At 40.3% G+C, this 24722-nt stretch overlaps 1 protein-coding gene across 2 annotated transcripts in view; it reads right to left on the bottom strand.

Annotated features, from left to right (window-relative positions):
• ADAMTSL1 (ADAMTS like 1) overlaps positions 1-24722 on the bottom strand; it is a 437941-nt gene that overhangs the window by 169681 nt on the left and 243538 nt on the right. The window contains exons 1-2 of one of the 2 annotated variants that reach the window (XM_086771490.1): positions 19171-19275; positions 2078-2205 (exon numbers count right to left, since the gene is read on the bottom strand). In XM_086771490.1, coding sequence (XP_086627616.1) covers positions 2078-2205; positions 19171-19227 — 185 coding nt within the window. In that variant the 5' untranslated portion in view covers positions 19228-19275. Of the gene's footprint in view, positions 1-2077; positions 2206-19170; positions 19276-24722 lie in introns of those variants that run through there. The other variant, XM_086771491.1, reaches the window with a different exon arrangement.

Raw genomic sequence — 24722 nt, 5'->3', positions numbered from 1 at the left:
AGCACAACAGTTGCTAGTTTGGCCCTCAAGAAAAACAGGAGGGGTCTGTGGTTGTCCTTTCTACAGGTTTTGACCAGCAGTGCTGCATGAGAGTTCATGATGGAGAGGAGACGATGAGGAGTTTCTCCTTCCTGAGCTTTTTTTTTTTTTTTTTTTAAAAAAAAAGGAAGAAAAAAGAGAGCGATACTGAAACTGAAGGGCAAAACACTCTGGAATGATAAAAATAAATATTTCCTCATCCAGTAAATAATTAAGCTGGGAAGTTCACTTCCAAGTGAACTGAGGCAAACAACTGCAACATTTGAACATATTTTTACACAAAACCTGTCCTTTTGTGGAAATAACAATATCTGAAGACATAATGAGTTAATGCCAATACAGAGCATGAAAAGTGTCATGCTTTGAGGATTAGCCCAGTCTTTCACTACTAATTCTCAAAATGTTATTTTCCTGGGGCTTATTCTGTCACTGGAGTGACCCAATGCTGCTCACTGTCGGCATGGGACACCAGGAAGCATGGTTGCTTTGGGCTGACAACTACTGTCTGCTTATGTGACTGACATATTTATCTATATTACTATCATACTAAATGTCCTTAGCTTAATCAGGACCAGTTGTTCTAATGAAATGTACTGTTAAACAGCCCCTACTCTGAAATGTTTGCCATCTAAAACACTAGAAAATAGAATTTCTCACTAACGCTTTCCATTCTTTCATCACAGCTGCAAAGGCCTAACACAAAACATGTTCCCAAAACAAACAATACAAGCACTAACAAAACTTTGGCAAATGAAAGCTGGAAAGAAAACTGGTTTCCTTTGTTTGGCTGCATATACTAACGGTGTTTAGGAACGAGCAATTAGTCTTTGCATTTCTCCAAAGCAGAGGCACTGGGCTCTCTCTTCTCCTATAATGCTCTGAAAGTCACCTCATACAGAACTAAAAGACATAAGGCATTATGAACATTCCTCCCAGGATGAGAAATATTTAGGATTAATTTGTTCCAAAACATCTAAATGTGTTGCCAGTTTTCATTTGTTAGAAATATCTACTATATTCCATCATGCTGCCATGAAATAATACATATGCAAATACATGTGACAAACTGTACCAACCAAGAAATTGTCCCAGAGAAGTGGCATTTCATTCTAGCCTTGCCAGGTTTGAAATACTCATGTTCACAGGCTTTTTTCCAGACCTTCAAAGTCTGGATGAGCTTCTTTCCCCTGCTCCCTCTCTGAATTTTTCTTAGCAATTTAAAATGTTTGCACAAAAAAAAAAAAATATTTAAACCCTTTATTCCATTAGCAGTTGCACACAGACCAGGAAAAGTGAAAAACTATCACACATTTGATAGTGTGCTAATTCCAGGTCAAATTTTACTATTTATGATTTATTGCTACCGGCTAATAAAAGTTGTGCAACTAATTAAACCCCTGCATCCTGTTCTGGAAACAGGGGGCTTCCACATCTTGAATGGGTCAAAGTTTGGAGCTGATTTCCGAAGGCAGGAAGCATTGCTTATGTACTGACAAGACAGTAGTAAGGTATTGTATGAAAAACAAGTACTGTGTGATTTATAAGTTTGTGTCGCGTTCTACTGGGGTAGCTTCAGGGACATCCCAAATAGTATAAGAATCAAAGAGAAGCAGATGAGGAGAGTCTGCCCAGAGGGAGCAGGATATACTTACATACTACAGACCACTACAAGTACTACTACTACTGTCATGGATCTCCAAGACTTTTCCCCTCTAGAAACTACTGAGGCAGCTCTCCATGAGGAGGCAGAGGTATAGTCAGCAAGTCCTTGTATTACTCAGGTTCCCCAGATCTCCTATTATGTCTGGATTCATATTTACATTAAAGGCCTTAGGCCCCCCCTACTAAACAAAACCACAACACCTTACCAAACATGTTGGCTGCTTGCCTGAATCAAAAAGTACACCACCATAATTTTTTGACACTAAGTTGGAAATTTCAGCATAGTTCAACATGTCTACTGATTACTTCTTATGATGTGACACATAAGTAGGTTGGATTCTCCTGTTAGTAAAGTAAAAATCATTCACCCACTTACTTGCTGCTCAGGCAGCGTCTCAGTGAATATGAAGCCCCTCCTCCACAAGTGCGTGAACATTCGCTCCACGAGCCCCAGGCATCCCACAATGAGTCTCGATCTTCCTCTGAGCGAGCTGTTCTGGAGCTCTGAGGAGAGGGAGAAGGAAAAAAATCAGGAAAAGTAATTTAAAGTACAAAAACTATTGTTGCTGGCTTAACCTTCTTTTCACTGGATATCATCTTGGTAATTGAAAGCACTGAATGAATCTGTTATTCTCTGACCTTCCTACTGATTGGCAGCTGGTTTCATCCTTTGGGTGTCATACTCTGCCTCAATTTGAGACTGGTGATGACTATTATAAAAGAACACTTTGAATAACAGTGAGGCAAGGGATTTTTCCTGGTTAGAAGGGAGAGTTGGAGTATTGCAGATGTTAGAAATTGTTCTTTGAAGTTTTGTTGCTGTGCTAGAAGCAACGAAAGGGCATATTAAAATGTGCCTTGCAAGATGGTCTTGAGGAAATAAAGAACTACAATGCAGTGAAACAAAGTGATACAAAGACATTCAACATACCGGCTTTCATGCACTCATCATAAGGAACTGGAACTATCATTACTTTTTCTCTGTCCAAAGATCTCCCATAAAACTTTCTAGATAAAGATTCCTTAACTGTTTTATCCCTACTATTTGCTAACTTCAAAAAGAAAGTGCACACTACCTGAAGAGCTGGAGTTCTCTAATGCCAGGCACAGACCCAGGCAATGCTATTAGTAATGCTAGTGGTTAAGTGCAAAAAACTTTATAGAGAAGCAGCCCTGATGGACTCAGAAATGCTCACGTATTCTAGGATTAACTCATAAATGTAGGGCAGTACTTCTCTCAGATAATGCAGTCATGCATGTATCCAGCATTTCAATTTTATTCATGTGAATGCACCTCAGAAACACTGCTTTATAAGGCCACAAATAATTTAACCATTTAGGTAGATATTGTCCCTCATGGACAATGTGGCTTTGCTGAAAGAATAACCTACAAAAGCAAGCAAGGATGCATGGAAAACACCTTCGTCTGATAGAGACCAGGCAGTGCTCTCCTTCAAAGCTTGGCTTGTGCTATGGGCCCACACTTGGTGAACTTCTAACTGTATCTGGAATAAATGAGAAGGCAAGACAACTGTATGAGGGAGACTTTGATGGTAAATCTTCAACAGAGAAACATCAGCAAGCATCATTGCTAGCTCATGACAGAGGAATCAACTTTAGCTTTCAACATTGAGAGATTATTTGAAACACAGAGATAGCTTAACACTAAAATAATTTTATCTGTATGAAAGTTTTGTCAGGAAATCTGAAATACCAGTGAAATATACCAGTCTTGATTATTTTTATTCACAGGCAAAAAAGAAAACATTGGTGACGGTTTAAGGCTGTGAACTGTTTCAATACACATCTGTTTAAGTGATATACTGAATTTGTCACACATAACCAAGATCCTAAACTGAACAGTCCATGTCTGTGGAGCAAAGGACTAAGCCCAGCACATTAGAATAGGAAATGTGTATTAATTAGGATTTATCAAGATGAGAGGTTAACTATTCAGTATGTTTTAAGGAACCAGAAATCCATTATATAAGCTAACCATTAATAACGAGAGAACTTTCCAATATGGAAACCATTTAGTCCTATAAAATTCTGCAAGGGGATTGCAGTTCACCCACTAGTGTCCATGACATTGAATAAACAGCCAGGCTTAAGATTAGCTGAAGTGAAAGCCCCTGTCTTTTATTAGCTGTCTCTACACTCAGATGATTGATAAGGCCAAAGTCTTGCACTGAAATCTGTTCTTCTGAAAAGAAAAAGCCCGTAATCTCAGTGTTGCACATATCTGCACTCTCTGACAGTGATTAGCTCCATGCGTCTGAAGGATGAAAACATTACCAGTTCTGTTCCCATTGTCTCATGGGAGTCATCCTGCCCTGAAGCAAGCCACTAGCTCATGGATCAGTACTTACCTTACTCAGGCTGACAGAGTAATTGTATTGTTATATTCCTTCCAAAAGCCTGATGCTACTCTGAGGTACATTGGCACAATAAATTAGTGGTAACTAAATGAAAGTTGATTGCGTTAAACCTGCTTAAGTGGGCTCAGAATGTATGCCAAACTGGCAAACTTCTATGGAGATATTGTTTAAAGGAAAACAAAAAGTGGGATTTTCAGGACATCTGTCCATACACTTTCTCTTCTTTCCCTATTTTCCCATTCTTACTTTTATCAAGGTAGAGTCCAAACTTGATCTTGAAGAGTAAGTCAGTTTGTTTGGGCAGAATGGGTTAAAGAATGGATGTTCCTCCCTGTGAACATACCGAATATGGTTATTTCTTCTGAAAGGAATAGCTCAGTGAGTGGAAAGGGTCGGGTGCAGGTCCAACGCATATCAACACACCAGACCATCCACCCAGGTGTGGCTCCCCAGCCGTTCACAATAATCATCTGCTGCATTCCTCAGGTTGCTGCCCACAGACCCTTCACGGGCACGAGTGCTCCTTGTTTTAAACCAGACTATTTTAAAAGGCAAATACACAAATGCCACTTAAAGAGAGTGGAGTCTGTTTGGCCTTGTGACACAAAGAAGGTCAACCCTTCAGAGAGACCTTTGGGATCTGGTCCAAAGTGTGCTGAAACGCAACTGAAAATTCCACCAAATAAAATGGTTTGGGAGCAGAACATTAAAAGACAGGCTAAAAAGGTGACCTAACACAATTTATAAAGATTACTTTTTTTTTAATTAATCAAATAAATCTTATGAATGAGAAGGAAGCTAAACCAAGCAGGCAGAAGGTAAGCTTTCTTCAGACAGCTCTGCTGAAGCACCTCCCCTCTGATCCTGCTGCCCCATCTCAGCATGTTTGCCAAGCGGAAGTTGCCAGCTATGCCAAATAGAATTATTCAATGGTGGGGCCAACCTCAATTTTCAATTTGCCCCATGATGCACAGTTTGTAATTGCATTTTACACACATGTAGCACTTCTTTCTGAAGAAGAGCTTTTGGAAGATAGCTTAGGCAGGTAATTGAATCCATTTTTTGTTGCTGCAGCACTTAGTATGATGTAATTTTGTTCCGGATTTCCTGATGGGGGAAGAAAAAGGTAAACTAATTTAACCTGTGAGACATGATACTGCATTTGCCTAATGAGTGTATAATAATTATTTAACACTCTCAGTTTATCTTACCTTTATTAAAATGCGAAGGGATTTAATTTCAACACAATAATTGCAAAAGTAAATGCAAAAATCAAAGGAACATAGGTGATTAAATTCTGACTATAGCCAGATGTGATCCATGCTCTAGATACAATCTCATTATAATTTACATGTGAAACAAGAAGAGTAGCACAACAATTTACTGAGGTTATTTCAGCTGACTGCTTTCTGAAGGGCATTTTTTATAAAACGAAAATGTGTGTTTGCACTTTTAGTCTGCTAAAAAAAAAAGTGTTTCTGTGCTTTTAGTTTACAAGGAAACAAATATCTTCAAACTGCAAATGAGTGCTTGTCCTGATCATTAACCACTGTTTGAAAGCCTAAAGACATTAAAAAGGGTTGCAGTGTAAAGTCATGTGAACTGAGTACTCTTACCTCATCACAAATTATAAGCATCAGCACAGCTAGACATTCTAAGGGTCCAAATTTTTTTCTGAAATAAATTGTACTCCCACCCAGAGGAGAGCCATGTGCCTGTTATTTGCATTCCAAGATTTGCTATAAGACCTATATATTCCCAGAAAGCATGTGATCTCAAGCTGGAACAGGCTCCAAGTTTTCTTTTAACAAGTGGAATAAACATAATTCATTTCAACTCCGTCCATGTTTAATGTTAAAAAAGTTAAGTAGTTTTCCCTCCTGTGATCTACACAGTTAAGACTGAGCTTGACATTCTAGCAGTGCCTGAAAAGCCATTTTAAATCTGAAGAAGAATGCCTGTTGCATGTCTACTGTGGCTCCAAAGGATATATACCATGACTAGCTAATTCACTGTTTAGCACGGATTTTTCAAAAGTAGCTTATACCACTAATTAATAATTTTTACCTCCTTTCAACAAAGTGAACTAAACTGAAGAACCTACATTAAAATACTCCTGATAACAGTCAAGAACACTGTTCTGCAATACAAGAAGTTATGTGGTACTCCTTTAAAGCCCTAAATTTCTTGCCACAAAAAGTAAACAGAAAAAAAAAAAGGGGGCAGAGGGGGGAAAGATGAATAAAGCAGAGGAGGGGTATGTGCCCTTAAAGCTGCAAGGAGTAAAGCTGCCAATACTTAAAGCTTCCTTTAGGTAACACTTCCCTCTTAAAAAAGTCTTTTATGTCTGCCAGAAGTACCACGGGTTGGTGCTTCTTGAAATGCCAGTGTACGCCAAAGGAGCAAAATGCAGTCATCAAGGCTCATTATGCCTCGATGCTGGTATCAGAAGAGCTTCCTTCTCCCTTCCATCCCTTCTAGGTGGATCTCAGCCTGAGCTTCCCAGGAAACACCCACTGCTTTGTCCACACAAAACTCATAACATCCTGACACTTACAGCATCAAGGGTAGAAATGTTGCCCGCAAGATATTTGCTTATCAATGACCTATGTAAAACAAATAAGTCTTCCAACACTAACCAAAATCAGCTCTTTCTTCATCCCTCATTTCCTTAATATACATGTAACCTGAGGGTGATCCTGCAGGTACCAACCCACACAGCAGCTCCAGAGGAAATGGGCATAAGAGCTCCCAAAGAATTCTTTGATGAGAAAGAGAAGGAACACCCTGTGCCTTTGGATAAGAAGGTATTAAGGATTGTCTTTACAAAATAAAATCACTGTCCGTGGATAGGGCACTCAGGTGAGGATGCCTACAAAAGAAAAAAAAAAGGCTTTAAACTACGAGCTGGACAAAGGACTTCTTATAATACAAACAAAAATAACCTGACATAATCAAGTAAGACTAAAAGAGCTAGGTATCCAATTTTATTCTTAAAATAAAAATTCCAGCTTCAGTGTTTAACAGTAATTTTTGAATTTATTAAAGAGTTGCAAGGCATTCATCTTATTTTCAGATTATGAGATGAATAAAAGGCCTTTTCTTTGCTCTCCACTAATGCACAGTAGACAGAAATCATTTAAACTATCTGGAATAGTATGTAAAAGACACAACACCTGTCACACTTCCTTAAATCACAACAGCTGCCTGACCATCCAGGAGCCCCATCCCTGATGAAAGAACCATGTTTCTTCTAAGAGCATGTGTGTACACATGTGTGGGGGTGCACAGAGAAGGAAACATGAAAAGTAGTAAGACCTCTGTATTTTGAGACCTATAAAAGGAGTTCAGCCTTAAGAAAATAAATCTTAGTCATATACTGCACTGTGAATTTAAAATTTTGTTTGGAACTGCGCTATGCCAACAGAATCCAACTATTTGTCATTGTCACAGAAAAAAAGAGTGCTTATAAATGCAGATCATGTTGTTTAATTGCTCCTCAGTTTCCAAGGGTTCCAGTCTCGCTTCTTGTTCAGTAAAATGCTGCTAAAGTAATATTTTTCAAGCACCCAGTGTGTTGCCCAGATTAAACTGCCATATAGATAGTGAAAGATGCTGTTAACCTCTTGTTGGACTAAGGCACTGATACAAACTTCAAACCACAGTTATTTCCCCAGTGATGTGCACTGCTGGGTTTGGTTAAGAAATCTAAATCATCTGGTTCTTATCATATCCCCACTGTTTAGGGATATGATGAACTGTCAGGTCAGTGACAATATGCAAGGCTCCTCTGAGGCCACTGCCTAAACTTGTCTTTTGCTACTGTGAAAATTATATTAGGGACAGAAAACCAGTATTTTTCCCTGTTATATGGTCTTTCTGCCCTCCCTTTTCAGCTATGTCCAAGTGCATCCCCATATGAATTCTTGCCAGGCCATAAATTCTCTGTCTTTGAGTAATCTTTGATCATCCTTTGATGTTAGTTTGTCACTGACGTCAAATATATACTTCACACTGTACTGAAATGCTGTCTGTAGTGAACCAGGACTAAACTGCTCTCAGCACTTACCTAGGTGTGTAACAGCAGCAGACAAGGCTAGTGACTGTATCTCTGTTTAAGAAATGTGTATTTCAAACCTTCAACTCATGTAAATATACGGTTTATAAGGTGTCATTTGCATGATGTTGCATATCTTTGTTCCTTTCCATCCAAGGTAACACCTGGATTACAGCTCAGGTGGGAAACTACTTTGAAATCTCTAGCTTTTGAAGGAAGGCAAGGCAGAGCAAATCACAGCCAGTTGAATTAATATTGGTAATTACTGTCAAACTAAATGTTAACATCCAAGACATTCCTGTCTAGCTTTTGAAACTTTTCAGAGTGATTATCTTGAAAGCACTGTATGTAAAATATTCTGACATGTGCACAAAAAACCATGTTTAATGTGTCTAGGCAGAGTTGCACATCATTTTAAAGATATTACATGAGCAAAGGACATCCACTCCTCCAGAATAATTGTACCATACTGAAGAAAGGGCTGAGTAAGGTAAGCCTTATTCTTGTGAGTAGCACAGTTCCCTGGAAGCACTAGGACTCCCCTTAGCAATAGCTGTCCTCCAGCTCCAAGCAGACATCTGCGCATTTCACACATCTCATGAAAGCAGATGTCCCCAAGCCAGCCTTAGCAATATATCCAAGGACTGAATGGGAACAAATGCTGACCTATTTACTTTTCTGAAGGGGTCTGTTTCAGGGACAGAATGGATGAACACTTTTTAGCTGGTGTGTTAGATAGCTTATCTTCCCGTTATCCTGGCTGCACCCCATGCAAAGATGAAGGGAGGACTTCAGCCACCAGACCTGCCAAACAGCCACCCTCCAGAAGGATCAGACAAGCCAGAAAAAGCTGCCTACCTGGCATTTTTACCAAAGTAATAGGAGTTCTGTTCTCAGAACTCAGTGCCCAAGCTGCCAGAGCTGTTTACTGCACCTGAGATACTGAGCAACCACAGGTGCAACTGCTTCCATGGTTAATTGCATACTATTCCATATTGCCAAATCAAAAGGATGCCTACAGAACTGTTCAAACTACTATTGACACACTGTTTTCTCTGGCAAACAACCTGGAAAGAAAAGTAGCTGCAACAAGCATCAGACGCCTTGAGGTGGAGGTGGCTGTACCTTGTGCACTGGCTTCCTTGCTCCCTCGAGGGCAGCAGCTCCATCCTGCCAGGCGTGGGGCTGCGAGCTGAACAGCACCAGCCCACTCCCCCCAGGCTTCCACAGACTTGGAAACTAACTGAGGAATTCGTGCCTCCTTCGCACTTGCAAGACTAAGCAAAAGGCCCACGAGGGGATCAAGAGAGCATTTCCTATGGAAAACCCCTGGCACGGGGAACCCTTGATCTGAGTGACTCAGCGCCTCAAGGAAGGCACTGGCACAGGAGCATGCACACATGAGGGTATATACTGTATTTTGGGTAATTGCTCAGACTTTGCTAGTGCAGATAAACAGGCCAGGATTTATTTTTCCATTTCAGCCTCTTAAAAAGGAATACACAATAAAGTCCAAATCCCCTTCTGGGTAGTTTTTAATTTACTCTTTCTTCCGGATCGAAATAATCCATCATTTAGAAGAAACAGGAGAAGACACCTTGATGAGAAGGAGAGAAGAGGAAATCTCGCTGAGATCCTCCTGCAGTTCTTCAATGCTTATTCTGCTGCTGTGAACACAGACAAGGGAAAGAGCAATAGGTGGACAGTTTTTCTTTACCCTGAAGGAAGACACCTGATACACATACAGCTAGCTAGTTCAGGGACATAAGTAAAAATTTGCTGTGGTAGTCCTTTCCAGCACTGCGTTCCTTTTTGTCTTCTTTTAACAATACAGTCATCATGCAAGGCAGGCTCATTACTAGGGGAAAAGAAGAAGGGAAGTTGTGGCATCTTTTCCTTTTGCACAGGAAAGCAAAAGTTCATTGAGGAGGAAATAACCCCTCCTGCCTTCCTAGCTGTATGTGACAAGATACGGTTATTGCACAATAAGGACAAAGTGTCACACTGAACTCTGTTGTCTTGAAAACAGAATGTTAGCAGTCTCAGTGTTGTACACATCTGCACCCTCTGACAGTCATTAGTTCCACATATCAAGTCCCCTCATAAAAACACTGCCATTACTATTCCCATAATCCCACGGGATTCTTCCTGCCTGAAGCAAGTCATGTAGCTGTATGTATGCAGTTTCTTAACACTTCTAATAGGGAGTACATAGCTTCTAGTCTGCAACAAAACAGGGAGAAAATGATCAACAGCCATCTCAGGACTTTAGGAGCTAAACAGCCATTGCCAAAGCTGGACTGGAAGTTGCATCCCAGGAGAAATGTGCCAAACGTGAGCTCATTTCTTCTCCTAAAAGGGCAGCAGCCAGCTGAGTGGGGGGAGGTTGCTGGCAGAGGATGGAGCTGACACCGTATCACTTCAACACGCTGCACACTGTGCTCCCTATAAGATTTTATAACAGTGCCTTATAAAACTCAGATTAGTCCTATCTCTCACTCCACTTACTCATATGAAAATATACACCAGGAGAGCAATGTGAATACAAGAGCTTTCTTTCTCGCTCTCACAGACCTGAGTTACAACACCCCATTGTATTTAAATCCTGCCGTGCTGGTGTAAACACCAGGCATGGGTGATCCAATACAGAGCAGGTCCAAGCTGGCTCAGCCTCAGACTTGTCGCCTAATTGACTCAGAAGGGTTTTCGAGGCAAGGACTGGTTCAGATGCAGGATGGGTGAAATCACTTTCCAGAATTCGGAACCCACCCAACAGCATGGGTTCAAAAGTGCATCTTGCACTCCAGGACTTCAAGTTTGCCTTCCACGTAGCAAAGAACTGTGGGTGGGGAAAGAGCCCACAGAGGCACACAGCAAGGAGAAGAGAGAAAAGTCAAATTGTTATCAGCGACAAGGCCTATTGCATGCCAAGTGTTTCCTAAGCGGGGAGAAGTGAAAGCTGTGTGCTGGCTGGGCTGCGCTCATCAGCTTCCAGAAAAAAAAGTCTGACATATGGCTGACACTCCCAGCTCCACAGGTGAACCACTGTCTCCCCCGAAGAGTGGCGGAAGAAGTGTATCTATACACACTGCAGAAGTGTCTGTCAGCCATTTTCCCTTGCTTTAGTAAACTGACCTTTGGCTTCAGATACTGACCCTGCCTAACTCTCCGTACAGGTCACATCGTCAAACAGTGAGGCCTCTCTGTGTGCACCTACCCCCATGTGGACTGGATTTAGGAACTCTGGTTCTGAAATTCTGACCTAAAAGACCTTGCCACATCAGCCTAGATTCAAACAGGCCCATCCACCCTACGATGGCTCAGCCTCCTCTGGAGCAAGCCAGAGCATTAAACCAGGGTGCCATAGGCTGCAACAGGAAGATGGCACTCTGGTCAGGAGGCCTTTCAGAGAAGGGAGGAGAGCTCTCCGAAGATTTGCGTAATTTCAGATAAACATCCGCAATTTTGAGGTTTATTCAAAATAAGTGAAACCTCTTATTCTTCTGAGGATCTGCCATCTCCCTTAGTTACCTCACTGAGCTGTGTATGTGTTTATTTTAACAACAAGGGGCCATGTAAAGGGTTGAAACATTAAGCCTCAGTGGAGGCAGGAAAACTGAAAGGGAAATATTTATGTGAAAAAATAGGACTGAAAGAGAGAGAAAAAGGGGAAGAGAGGAAGAGAAAAAGGGAGAGGGGAAGGAAGGAAGAACGAAAGGAAGGAAGAAAGGGGGAGGAAGGGAAGACAGAGATGTAAAGAAATAAATAAATCACTGAGAAAGCTCAAGATCCCAACTCATAACAAAAAATAAAGGGCAGACAGGAAAAAATTGCTCATGGGACCCTTGAGAATTAACTATAAACACTGGAATTTGTCTAACATATTTATTCCCCCCTTGATCACCCAGTAATTGACCTCAAATTAATGAATATGTTTCTTTAAAGGAAAGTACTTTCATTTGTTAAGAGTTTGCAGTACCAAGGTGGAGGAGTTTTCTAGGAGTAATAGATTTTTTTTTTTCATGATTTTACATTGAATTACAAAGATGGAAGGACCTAAACACTGTCAGGATACAGGCCACTGCTACTCTCATGCTGCCCTCTAATATCACACACAATGAAAATATTTATGTTTCCATTGCTCTCACGAAAGAAAAGACAAGACATATCCACACTTTGGAGTGTACATAAAGGACATGCATTCCTCTCTATGCCAGTCTTCAACACCGGTAAAATGTGATACACCATCCTGCTTGCCGAGGTGGTCACCAGCACTGACGGTTGGCTGAGAATGACGAGACTGCTAAAGTCTGGATTAGCAAAGCAGAATCTTACAATTCAAGCTGTGGCCGTTCAAGTTTTTAGTTTCAGAGATTTCTACTGAATTACTTCCCTGTCTCCTTCAGCTAATTCAGGTCTTTCATCTTTAAAACACGGCCCTGGCTAGACCTGCAAGGAACATACTGATGATACCACAGTAACTTGAAAATCTCCCACTCTCTTTTTTAAAAGTTACAGGAACTATAAAAATGTCATATCTAAAACACATTTACAATCATTATCCAGCCACATACTGAAATGAAAAAAGAAAAGACAGCCCTGGGCTTTTTAAGGGCAGTTATATTTGCCCTCCACAGCAGATGCTTTTAGCAGTCCAGGCTGAAAGAAATACAGGGATTTAAATGAGCCAGTAAGTAAGTAAATAAATAAATAATCCACCAATCTGATGCCAGCACCAGAACGGTAGGAGATCTTATTGCTTCCTTTATTCCCTTTCATTTCTGGTCTGTTGATATAGCGCAGGATCTGAACAATGCACTAGCAAACTTCAAACAGGGACTGAGATTATATCCAACAAAGCTAGAAGGGGAAATTTGACACCCTTACAGTACATTCATATGGAAACAAAATGAGTTATATTTATTTTATGGGACAGTTTGAATTTATTATAAGTTGCATATAATTTCCTGTCTCATTTCTTGAGCACTCTTGGAATTTATTTCAGGATGTCTTACGTTATCACACACCCCTTCCCTCCACCCTGACACTCTCTTTGCTGAACTTGCTCTACAAGAAGTCTCTGAAAGGCAGAAATCCCAGGGCAACCTCTAAAGGGTTGAAGCTTTGGAAGAAATTCCATAAAGGCAGTGAAAAATGGAAACAATGTGAAAATTAATGTACTGTAGAATCAGTGAACATACCACTTACTTCTCTACACAGCTAGAAGAAGGACCGCTCCTATAAGCAGTGTCCAAATAATTCACAGGTGGCAAAACTATTAAGATTTCTACATATGCTTGCCTTGGAAGTAGATTAAATCTCACAAGTACACAGACTACTTTCCCTCCCCCAGTCACCTGTCTGTATTGCCTTCCAACTTCACCACAACTTTAGCTACTTTTATAAGAAATTTGGAAAAGTTGGGTTCTGGCAGCAAAAAGGAAAAAAAAAGCTCATATGTGAAATGCAATTCTAATCAGGGTACTTAAAGGGAGAAAAAAAAAAGAAAAAAAAGCTGGCAATGCACCCTGAGTTAGGAATCTCTGATATGGTAACATCACACTCTAAGAGAAGCAGAGAGAAGGTCCTGGCCTACAGCAGTCTTCAATGTGCACACTCACATTCAGGGCATGACAAACTCACAACATCCAGCAAAGGCGTCCTGTTGAAAATAAGATAAATTGGCCACTCAGAGGTTTTACAAGAATATATTCATGAGCAATGCTGTTTGGAGGTATTTTAACTGATCCTGTACATGACATCTAAACACCACATGTAAAAGCTCAAAATAAAAATTGTTGTTAAACGAAAAGACTTTAGTACGAAATCTAAGCAGGCAAAATTAAATATATCTCTATTGCCGTTAACAGAGGTAAATAATTTTATATAGATGAGAAGCTTCCTCTCAAATCTCAGCTAACGCTATGCTTACAAACCATATTTGTATTAAGAGTTAGTATTCTGAGAATGGTATTTGCTACTTCCAAAAAGAAGGGCAAAAAATTTAAAAGCTGATGATCCTACCCGATTGTGGGAGAGTCTTCAACAGACAGATAAGATACTTCATACTATTATCTTGAAAGATAAATGAAATATTTGAGAATGACATCTTTAAAACCATGATACCGATCTTTAAATCTTTCTAGTATCTATAATCTCTGTCCCCTTTGCATAAGGAAAAATTTTATCTGATTAAAAAAATAAGTCTGAACACATACAGTGAGTCTTAGCATGCATGATAATAAATCTCAGACCTGTGATGAAATGTTTTATATTCCCTGAGATAGATCTAAATGATCAGATTGCACTAAGTATTGAGTACTATTGGTCTCTGTTCAACACTACACAGGGTTAAGGACCTAGAGAAGATTTTCCATTACTCCATGGAATGTATTATCTCTTGCTTAATTTCCCATTTTGCCTGAACAACATACATTTAAGGGCTAGGGCATGTTATAATAAACTTGAATATTCAAAGCTGGTCAGCCATCTGTTAACACAAGTCTGCTGTCCATCTGCTGATATGAAAAGATTGAGATATTAAAAGCAAAATTTAGCCATTCCTGTACACCACTTAGGAAGAAGTTGTGATTTATACCAGAGTATGTTATTCTGATTGAATTTGTTTCATGCCAGCTTTTGATTAGTTGCTGTCCACCACATGAGAAGTCTTCTTTTACATCTGTCCTTGGCTTGGGCTGGAACAAGCAGTTTCTTTCCCCTTTTCCTGCTTCTCATCCTGATACCATAGCATCCGGTGGTTGATGTGTTTTCACTGTTTTTTTTCACTACCTTCAGCTTTCTGGTTGTTTCTATTAGGATGATCTTATTATTCTGCTTTCCTTCCTTCTATGAGAGAACACATGCCTCTGCGGCAACAGACTGCAATTTCTCATTTTTTTTTTCCATGTAATTGCTGCCCATATAGCTCTGACTTTTAAAAGCTTAAGAAAATAGCTACGAAAAGCAATAAAAACAACAGGGTTGTCTGCAGATTTGACAAGACAACATTGTAAGAGAAACCATGAGGTTATATTTTGATCGTTAACAACACAGGTACAACAGATTCAGTTTTCATCTACTTCAGTGAAAATTCATTCACGCAGAGCTTGATAGCCCTCTCCTAAAGAATTGTTTGTCTGGGCATGTGGACTACTCAGGCTTTACATTAACTCATGGACCTTCTGACCATACTAGTTTGTTCAGCTGAGAGATCCATGACTACAGGTGACCATATTCCAGTCTTCAGACTCTCCACAGTGTTCAGTTTGATAGTTTCTTTTATTATTCTTTGCCAGACATATGAATCTGGCAAAAGTCATTAAAACAAAAGCTGTTTAAATTTACTGACACTGGTGAAGCAGACCAACAGCTCAACAGCCAACACTGAGTACTGACTGCCATTCACTGAAGTCCAAAAGAAAAAAATTTAATCGCACAACCTTAATTTAGCTCATGCAAACCTTTGCACTTCGTAGAAAAAGAATAAATAAATAATATACTTTAAAAAAAAAGAAGTCAATAAAAAAGTCCAAACACAACATTTTAGAGTAATGTAGGAAGAAAGTGATGAGAGTACATACTTAGCAGCATCTAGACCTTCATGTAAGAAATTGCTTTGTTTTACAGACATGAGACATTTGGAGTAAAGCAGCACTGCCACAAAGCACAATGATGAGAAATTTTGCACTCCTTCACATGAATAAATCTTAACTTTGTATAGCTGAACTCTGTATTTGAAGGCATCCTTACCCAACAGGTGTATCAAATGCCAGTCTGTACATATACATGACTACGTATGAAAATATAGGTGTGCAGTTTGGACTCTTTACTGGAAAAATCCCTCTGTGTACAGCTACGACTGTAGAAGCAGAGGAGCAGACCTACAACAGTAGGTAGACCTATCTACACATGAAAGGAAAAACTGTCAAGCTTTGCACATTCAAATGTAAACAAGAAACATTATATTCATTCCACTGGCTAGTTGTGCTTGTGGTCATCTGAGACTCAGTTAGATAATAGGGGAATGTAATGCCAAAGAGCCTGGAAGGAATGGACTATTGTATTTGACTATTTTCCATGTACAAATTAGCACAGCAAAAGAAAGAAATCCTGCAGAAAAACACTTGTACTTTATTACAGTTCCTAGTGTTACTTCTGCAAGTACAACAACAGCAACAAAGAGAGCTAGAAAAAGCTGCTGAAAAGATGCAAACAACAAATGCAAATGTGGTTAAATGCCCTTCTAACACAAGCGATTTGACTTCAAGTTTGGATGAACACATGTCAATGACTGGTTATGGTTTTGGCCACACTTCCTCTGAGTTAGACAACTGTGATTTGCTTGTGTTAGGCTTTTATTTTTTAATCAATAGAAAGGGAAATCTTCAGAACAGAATGCCTGCTTTCTTTTGTTTATCTTAAAAGTGATGTGCTAATATTTTCTTAGCATGCAAAAGTTCACAGAGCAATGACCAAAATTCTCCAAATATCTGGTCACAGTCTGGAAAGACAGAAGCTGTCTTTTCCAGTTGCTTTCAGTCTGACATTACCTTTTCAAGACAGTGTTACAGCTCAGATTCTTGAAAGTATCTATGAAGTACCTAACTCTCATTTATGCTAGGGAAACAGGATGTCTGAATATGGAGCAAGTTCTAGGGTAGTTAACAAATAAACTACTGAACCACATACACCTTACACAAGCACCACTCAACTGAAAATGCAAACAATTTCTCCGGAAGAGTATGAAGAACCCAGATGGAACAGTGAGCTAAACTCACTACTACACCACTCCAGGGAGTCTGCCCTGAAGTAGACTATATCTGCTGGGCAATGAGGGGAACAGGAGAGGTTATTGCTGATAGTGCCTCTCGGCTTGTCCATCCCTTTACCATGATGTGCACGTGGGCTGCGCATATGTCTGGGATGTGTAACCTCCTTTCTGAGGCAAGGATGGCAAAGAAACACTAGGTGCTACTTTGCTCTTCAGTGTCTTACTGAAAATACAGGAATACGTGATAAATTATTCTAAGACTAATCCTGTAAGCATTTGTTCCCTGGCCTTAGTGCTTACAACAGTGAACTTCTGATGTTACTGGAGTGCTACATGACTAGAGGCTGCTCATGTTGCTCAGTGTGGGCAAGACAGGGGTTTTAGAGGGATACAAGGTGAAACACATAAACCAAAATGCTGATTGTCATACTTTTCACACTCATTCCACCTACTTGACTAAAGACTAATAGCTATGAATTTAGTAGCCAGGTCATAAGCCTGATTCAATGCCTTATTTTTTCTCAAAAATATCAAGGAGCTTTCTGCTGTGCCCTATGTGAACTCATGCTCTAATAAATTATAGTACTAACATGTACACGGAGGTATCCTACGACTTATCTCTATCTCTATCCAAGCTATAAGTCAAATTCTTGCATGTTTACCTAATCTCCTGCTGAAAGCAAGTGAGATATTTTCCTGAGTATGGAAGGAGCAAAAGAATGGCCTGATTCAAAAAAGAAAGTTAAGCTTGCTTCACATAACTATTCTTGAGGCACAAAGAGATTTGGTGGGAGGTGGGGGGGAAATCTCTTGAGGCAGGGTAAGTCATACAAATACAAACTAGTATAGTATGGAATATAATGCATAATAGTTGGCAGCAGAATGCACTATTTATTTTCATGAATTAGGGACTGAGAACTTAATTCACAAGCAGCAGAGTGAAGTACAAATGTTATGAATATGAGCTTAATACAGGGCCAAATCCTACAGTCCTTACACAGTCTTATTGAGTCACATCTCCTGTTGATCTTCCCTAAATTAGTACTGCAGGATTGGCTCATAATATATTACAGCCATCAGGATATAAACTTCTCGTTTTCACAAATGAAAGAGAATCTATGCTCATGTTTTGTGTGAATTCAGTATTTTAAATGGAAAATAGACCTTTAAGGAAAAAAAGACTTTTAAATCAGTCCAGACAGCATTCTTATTTCTAGTGATTTATTAGTCTTTAGTGATTCTATATCAAAAAAAGTTTTTTTTTTAAATCACACAATAATTTGTAATAGGCATTTCAAATAGGGTTATCTCACTGTTTAGGTCCCCATGTGGCTACTAAAAAATGTGTTAAGATTTATTTACAATGATTACCATAGATTATTTTATATAGATAAATAAGAAGATGCAAGCTGCTATAAAGTTCATATATTTCTTTAAGATTCTTTGCTATTTGAATTGATTGAAGATCCAGACAACTCTTCAGAAAAAGGCAACATAAATGTATGCCAAGATGACGATAGTATCAAAAGTGTATGTAATATTAATATTCTTATTGCAGATTTTCTGATAGCAAACATACAGCTCATGCTTATAAAACTCAGTATAAGTCAAAATGAAACATTTCATCTGAATCAAACAGTAGAGCTGCAGCAGCACTCAGCTGTAGAGCATCCTATCAGGATAATCAGTGGAAGTATGTGAGAAAATCATATAGTAATGATCAGTTTTACAGCCCTGAAGTATACCAGATATCACATAAAATATCTTCCAAAGGTTGGTATAAATTTGTCTCTGTAATGAGTTATAGCAGTAATGAGAATTCATTGAGACTGGCTGCAGGAAAAAGTTCAGTACATGCTGTACCTGGTCTCTCTGCATGTGCACAACTGAATTTTTTTTTTTTTTTTTTTTAGGAAGGAAGAGAATTCCAGGAACATTACAGTGTGATATAGTTTGATTTAGAGAGGGGAAAAACAGCTCTTCTCTAAATCCCAGGCAGTTAAATCAGCATTCACAGGACATTCGTCTCCAAGTTTATAAAAGTGATGCCAACACCAACTTCTTGGTTCTACCTGCAGCAACCCAGAATATCAAGGCTCCAAGCCTGCAGTACTTCAGAGAGGATAAGATTTATACGATTTGTTCAAAACAAACTCTCTCTAACTGTGATTAAAGATTAAAACCATACCCACTCACATATATAGGCACACACAATACCAGCTACAAGTGATACATATTTACAGGAAAGAAATAGCATTTACCAGGAGGAGGGAAGCCAGAAGCAGCGTGCCAGCAGTCACCCAGCAGCAGCCCTCCATGGTGGGGTCCGTGCTGGACCTGAGGTCAATACCGTGCAAGCTGCGAAGTGCTCAACTGCCTGCTGTCACATCCAGTGCTGGGGCAAACCTTCAGCCCCGCTTCTCCGCCTCCATCAGCCCTGCTCACATTTCCTGACCCAGGCGTGGGTGGGTGGGTTGGGGTGAGCGGTAGGGAAGAGCTCCCTGAGCCAGCGAGCTGCCAGTCCCCCTCCTTGCTAGTCAGTCACGCAGCACAAAAAAGCCAAGGGGTCTGGGGAAAGCGTAACAGCGAAAGTCAGAGGGGAAGAAAAAAGAGAGAGGAGGAGGAGGAGGCAAAGGAGGAGGAGAGAGGCAGGACAGCAGAGCTGAAGGGAGTGCTCTGCCTTCAGCCAAACGTCCTCCAGGAGCTCTGCTCCACCGCTTGCCATGAGCTGTTCACGCTTATTGCTAGGTCAGTAGCTCTCCTCCTGAGCGCGAGTTGTTCCAGACAGGAGGGAAACTTAATCTGTGTCAATACATAACATATGCCATAAAAGGCACCAATCGGAAAATGCTGAAATCCTCCAGGGAGAATGTATGTTTTACTAAAGCTGTGTATTCTCTACAGAAAAAAAAATGCTTTCTAGAGCCCTTTTACACCATTTGTTTGGCAAGAAAGGAGCCTGACTCTGCTCCCAAATTGCAAAGCAGGAGCGTTCTAACAGGACCGAGTGATAGGCTTTCTGTCACTACTTTTTTCTTTTGGGTGGAAATTTAAAACCTACCGTAATCTGTGTTAGAAGGAAAGTGAGCTTACAGAAGGAAGAATTTTGCACAGAAAAGCGAAGATCCACACACCTCAGGAAAGCAGGGAACTCTGCTTTTTAAGTATTAGTTTGACAGATAGGAGTTTGAAATCACTGCTTTCTCTCTGTTCAGGATTCATCCAGTTTGCATGCCTATGCCCCTGCATTGCCTGAAGCCTTTAGCTCTTTTTTTTTTTCCTATCTGTCTGTTAGTTTTATTTTCTGAAGCAGAAATTGCAAACTGGATCCAAGAACTCTTTCTCAACACAGTAGGCATTCTCCCACATGGGGCTGAGCTGGATGTTTCTTGCAGTCGCAACATTACGGTGCTGCAGGGCATGCTGCGTCCATGCAGGGCAGGTAGAAAGACCTGTCCTTCCTAAGCTCTTGGCTGTGGTACCTCAGTAAGCTCAGGCAATGAAGGAGAAAACTAAGGTACACATGTGTTAGGGATGGAGAACAGTATGCTAGCAATGAGCCTGAAAAGTGAGGGAAGTCAGGAGCTAGCAGAGGAAAGGGAAAGTCTGCCAAGGGCACCAGGACTGGTGACAGAAAGGAAAAAGGAGCAAGCATAGACCACAGACCACTTAAGAGTGCTGCACATCTGTAGAAATGAAAAACAGCCTGGAGAAAAAGATGGACAAGCAGATGGAGACTGATACAGAGTTTGCAAGAGGGAAGGAACTGAGAGGGAAAAAAGAGTTGCAGATGTTGAGAATTCAGATAGGAGGAAAGAGGAGGATCTGGCTTGGCACGACAGGAACAGAGACATAAATGCTGAAGACATCTGAAGGCCAAAATAGAAAAGAGATTAAGTAGAGAGAGCTGGGGTTGGGAAACTAAACTGAAGAAAGAAATTTGGAACAAGAAACAAATTAATTAGGAACACTGGGAGAAACAGATTTCAGCTTGCACTGGCCAGAAGTAGCTTGGTTGGGGACCTTTGGACTTGTCAGGCAAGGAAACAGAGCCAGGAAGACTGAAAAGACCCAGTGGGAAGGGGCTATCATGGAAAACCAGCTAAGTGGACTAAACGTAGCAGGGGTGAGAAGAGGCCTAAAATGAGTAATAAGATTCATCTACCACCAGTGTGTCCAAATTCCCTCACACAGCAACTTGTGAGACCATTCCTGGAAGGCAGGGTAGGGATGGACCACGTTGCACATACTCAGAAGTGAGAAAAACACCACAGGATGACAACATGGCAGGTGTCATCAACCTAACACTGCCAAGTCCAGCACTAAACCATGTCCCTAAGCACCATGTCTCCACAGCTTTTAACTACCTCGAGGGATGGTGACTCAACCACTTCCCTGGGCAGCCTGCTCCAATGCTTCACAACCCTTTCAGAGAATAAATTTTTCCTAATATCGAATCTAAATCTCCCCTGGCACAACTTTAGGCCTTTTCCTCTCATCCTATTACTTGTTACCTGGAGAAGAGACAGACATGCACCTCGTTACAGCCTCCTTTCAGGTAGCTGTAGAGAGCCATAAGGTCTCCTCTCAGCCTTCTTTTCTCCAGACTAAACAACGCCAGTTCCCTCAGCTGCTCCTCATAGGACTTATTCACTAGAGCCTTCACCAGCTTTGTTGCTCTTCTCTCAACAGACTCCAGCACCTCAATGTCTTTCTTGCAGTGAGCTGAAGATCTTTTAGTAATGTTACCAAATTACGTGGCCTGCAACGTTCAGACATGTTGTAAAAGGTGATGTAGATATAAAGAGCTTTGTTTATTGAAGATATGTGCTTAATCAGTAGCAGAGCAGCAAGATGTTCATAATAGCATCAAAAGTTACATGAAATTCACGAGATCTGATATTTTGTTGCACATTTAAAATTCCAACCAGATTCTAACATGCAGCTTGAATTTTGTTTTCACAACAAACGAATGCAAACTCCAGATTTTTTTTCATGAAACCACATGAATATCATACTTTCAACAGTCTGACTTTCAGTTTTCTGCACGTATGTTAACCTAGAAACCAAAGAGAAATTCAAGGAATGGAAAGTCACATGAATCAAGTGCAAAGGAAAGGTCTACTCAAATTCTTGCATACAACTTTAATGAGAAATCATGCCCAGTATCTGCCAGTTTCTGCAGAGCAATGTTGCATCTACCTAAAGGCTCATTTGAATTATTCTTAACTGAAAAAAAAAAAAAACAACAAACCACCTGAAAAAGAAATGTGGTTTTATTGAAAAATTACTTAAAGGCATGAGGTGCCTGGAAGTGTTCTGGAGCTGAACTTCTCCATATCTTGCGGCTCAAGTCCAGGGTTTTGTCAAACTGCTCATATGCATTTTGTATGGAGTTCATTTATTTATCTTGCTGAAAGGTTGTTCTATATATGGAACACTAGTTTGGGGGTGGGGGTATTTATTTTTGGGTTGCATGTATACACAAAAGTAAAGCCTACAGTATGAAGCAAAATATGCCCTAAACAAGGTAACAGTGCCTGAAACGTACAAAGCCTCAGGCCCTGTTCATCTCCAAACTCTCTCTGTAATGCACCCCAAATGAATGCAAGAACTCAGAGCAATAAAAGACTTCTATCTGCAGCAGAAGTAATAGCTGAAACTTCAAAGGAGGTGTTGGCCACTGTGGACAGTGCTTCCTGTGCCTAGCACTTTGTTTCACCACTAAGAGGCTGTTCTCAGCAAAATCTTAATGCTACAGATGAAGCTCTGAGTCCTTTCATTTGGAAAAATTTATACTGGAATTTGGTGAGTCCACAATTGCATTCAGTATAGCTTTCTGAGTATACACATGCCAATGTCACCTCCAAACTCTGATACTACAAACATAAGCCCTTCATCATCTTTGGAGAGAGTGAATGCACAAATGCACGCTACTCCATGCCCTGAAAATTACCCCTTCCACTTTCTGAACTAGTCATTCGTTCCAGTTCTCCTTCACCTCTGCCAGGTGTTTGAATTAAATCTGTTTTCATCTGTTTGTGAGCAGAGATGTTTATCACTGCTGTACACCTATAGCAGATTATTTTAAGCTCCATAGATTTAACAATACTTAATTTGAAAAACACACATGCAGGCAGAAGAAAACTGTTAATATCAATATGTTTTCTAGCAGGAAAGAGTGAAGTCAACTTTGGAGCTGATCTCCTTCAGGACAATATGTTACAATTTTCACTCAGGAGCCACCTGTCTCTTCCCCCAGGTTGGATCTCTTTTTTTTTTTTTTTTTTTTTTGACATGAGGTCTGTAGCAACCAGGATTTTTTGTTTCTTTTCACTTTTTCTGAGAACCTGGAAGCTTGCTCAAGTATGGAAAGCGAGAAGCAGGAGGGAGCCAGTGCTTTATAAGGAGCTTTAGGTAGGATTTGTGTTTACCTGTGTGTGTGCCTTCAGTAGATGTGAAAGAAACTAGAGTGAAAGTTATAAAGACTGCAATATTCTGGATTGCTTGTGTGAAGAGTACTGAGATGTATATGCCCTCTGATTTCAAAAGCACTTTCCTCAAAGTTTAAGTGCTGGTGCGTACAGAACCTCTAGCTAGACCTCTGACTTGAGATAAAATTCGAGCATATGATAGCAGGAGCAATATATCTCTGAGGAGTGTGAACACCCTCATTCACATCTAGTAGGGCAGTAGATAGATAGTTCATCCTTCAGACTCATCCAGTCTTTGCTCAGTATGAGAGACTACTTGCCACGAGCACTGGGTGCAGTGAGGTCAGCTCAGAAGTGGTGTGCTGCGACCTCTCTGTCTTTGGCACCCACATGAACCTCTGCATCTAATGTGAGGAGGAGTCTCAAGAAGGAGACAATACGTAACACTACTTAATCCATTTTGTTTAACTGGACAGAAATCAGACTGATGAGGTGCTTTCACATTAAACATTTTGATCTTTCAATATTGCTTCCACCACAGAAATTGTGGGAAGAGGTGAAGTGAATTCATTTGTGAGTACTGCTTCTTTCTAGAAATTTAACTGCTTCATTGAAGTGATGAGCTATGAAGACCTCCCCCTTTTCCCATGTTAGACTGTCACCATTTACCTTACGAATTAAGATGTCTGTTGCACTTCAGTAACAGCCTTTAACCTTTGGCAACAGCAAAATCTAAACCAAAATCTCACCAGAATATCTAAAAGTTTATAGACTCTTGCAGTATTTTTCACAACAATTTAACATGTAGTCACATTTTTTCATTGGAAGGGTGTGGTAATTTAGCGGATGAGCCAAGCATCTTGAACTGGCATGCTTGAGATCTGAATTACAGCAGCAAAATAGGGGAATTCTGCAACAGCAAATGCAAAATTGCTTCCTCCTCCTATTTTGGTGGAGAATCACAGGTAACACAGACAAGCATGTATCCATCATTTTTCCATCATTGTTTCACTCTCAGGCTTATTCCTTTCCCCCAGTACCACTAACATGGCCTTAATATCTCTCCTCAATTTTTGGACATGCTCCCTGTAGACAGACTGAAATAGGTTCCTGTTTTTAGAGTCATCCCAGTACCTGTCTTGTGAATGGGCTCACACACGACTCTGGGCTACTCACACTGTCCTTCTGGAAAGTGAGCCTCTACCTTTCAATATTTTTTCCTCACATAAGACTGTTTGCCTTATTGTTGTGCGGCTGCATGCTTCTTTTCAAGCTTACTTTCAGAAGCCTGTGCAATTTATTTTTCTCCAGTCTTTCCATGCCTCTTGCCTCTCAGGTAGCACTGTATTCACATGATATACTCCACAAAATACAGGAAA

Source organism: Chlamydotis macqueenii, chromosome Z (genome assembly GCF_036417535.1).
Source record: "Chlamydotis macqueenii isolate bChlMac1 chromosome Z, bChlMac1.mat, whole genome shotgun sequence".
Classification (NCBI taxonomy): Eukaryota; Metazoa; Chordata; class Aves; order Otidiformes; family Otididae; genus Chlamydotis; species Chlamydotis macqueenii.
The sequence above is the reverse complement of the archived record's forward strand: the minus strand, read 5'-3'. Positions and strand labels throughout refer to the sequence as shown.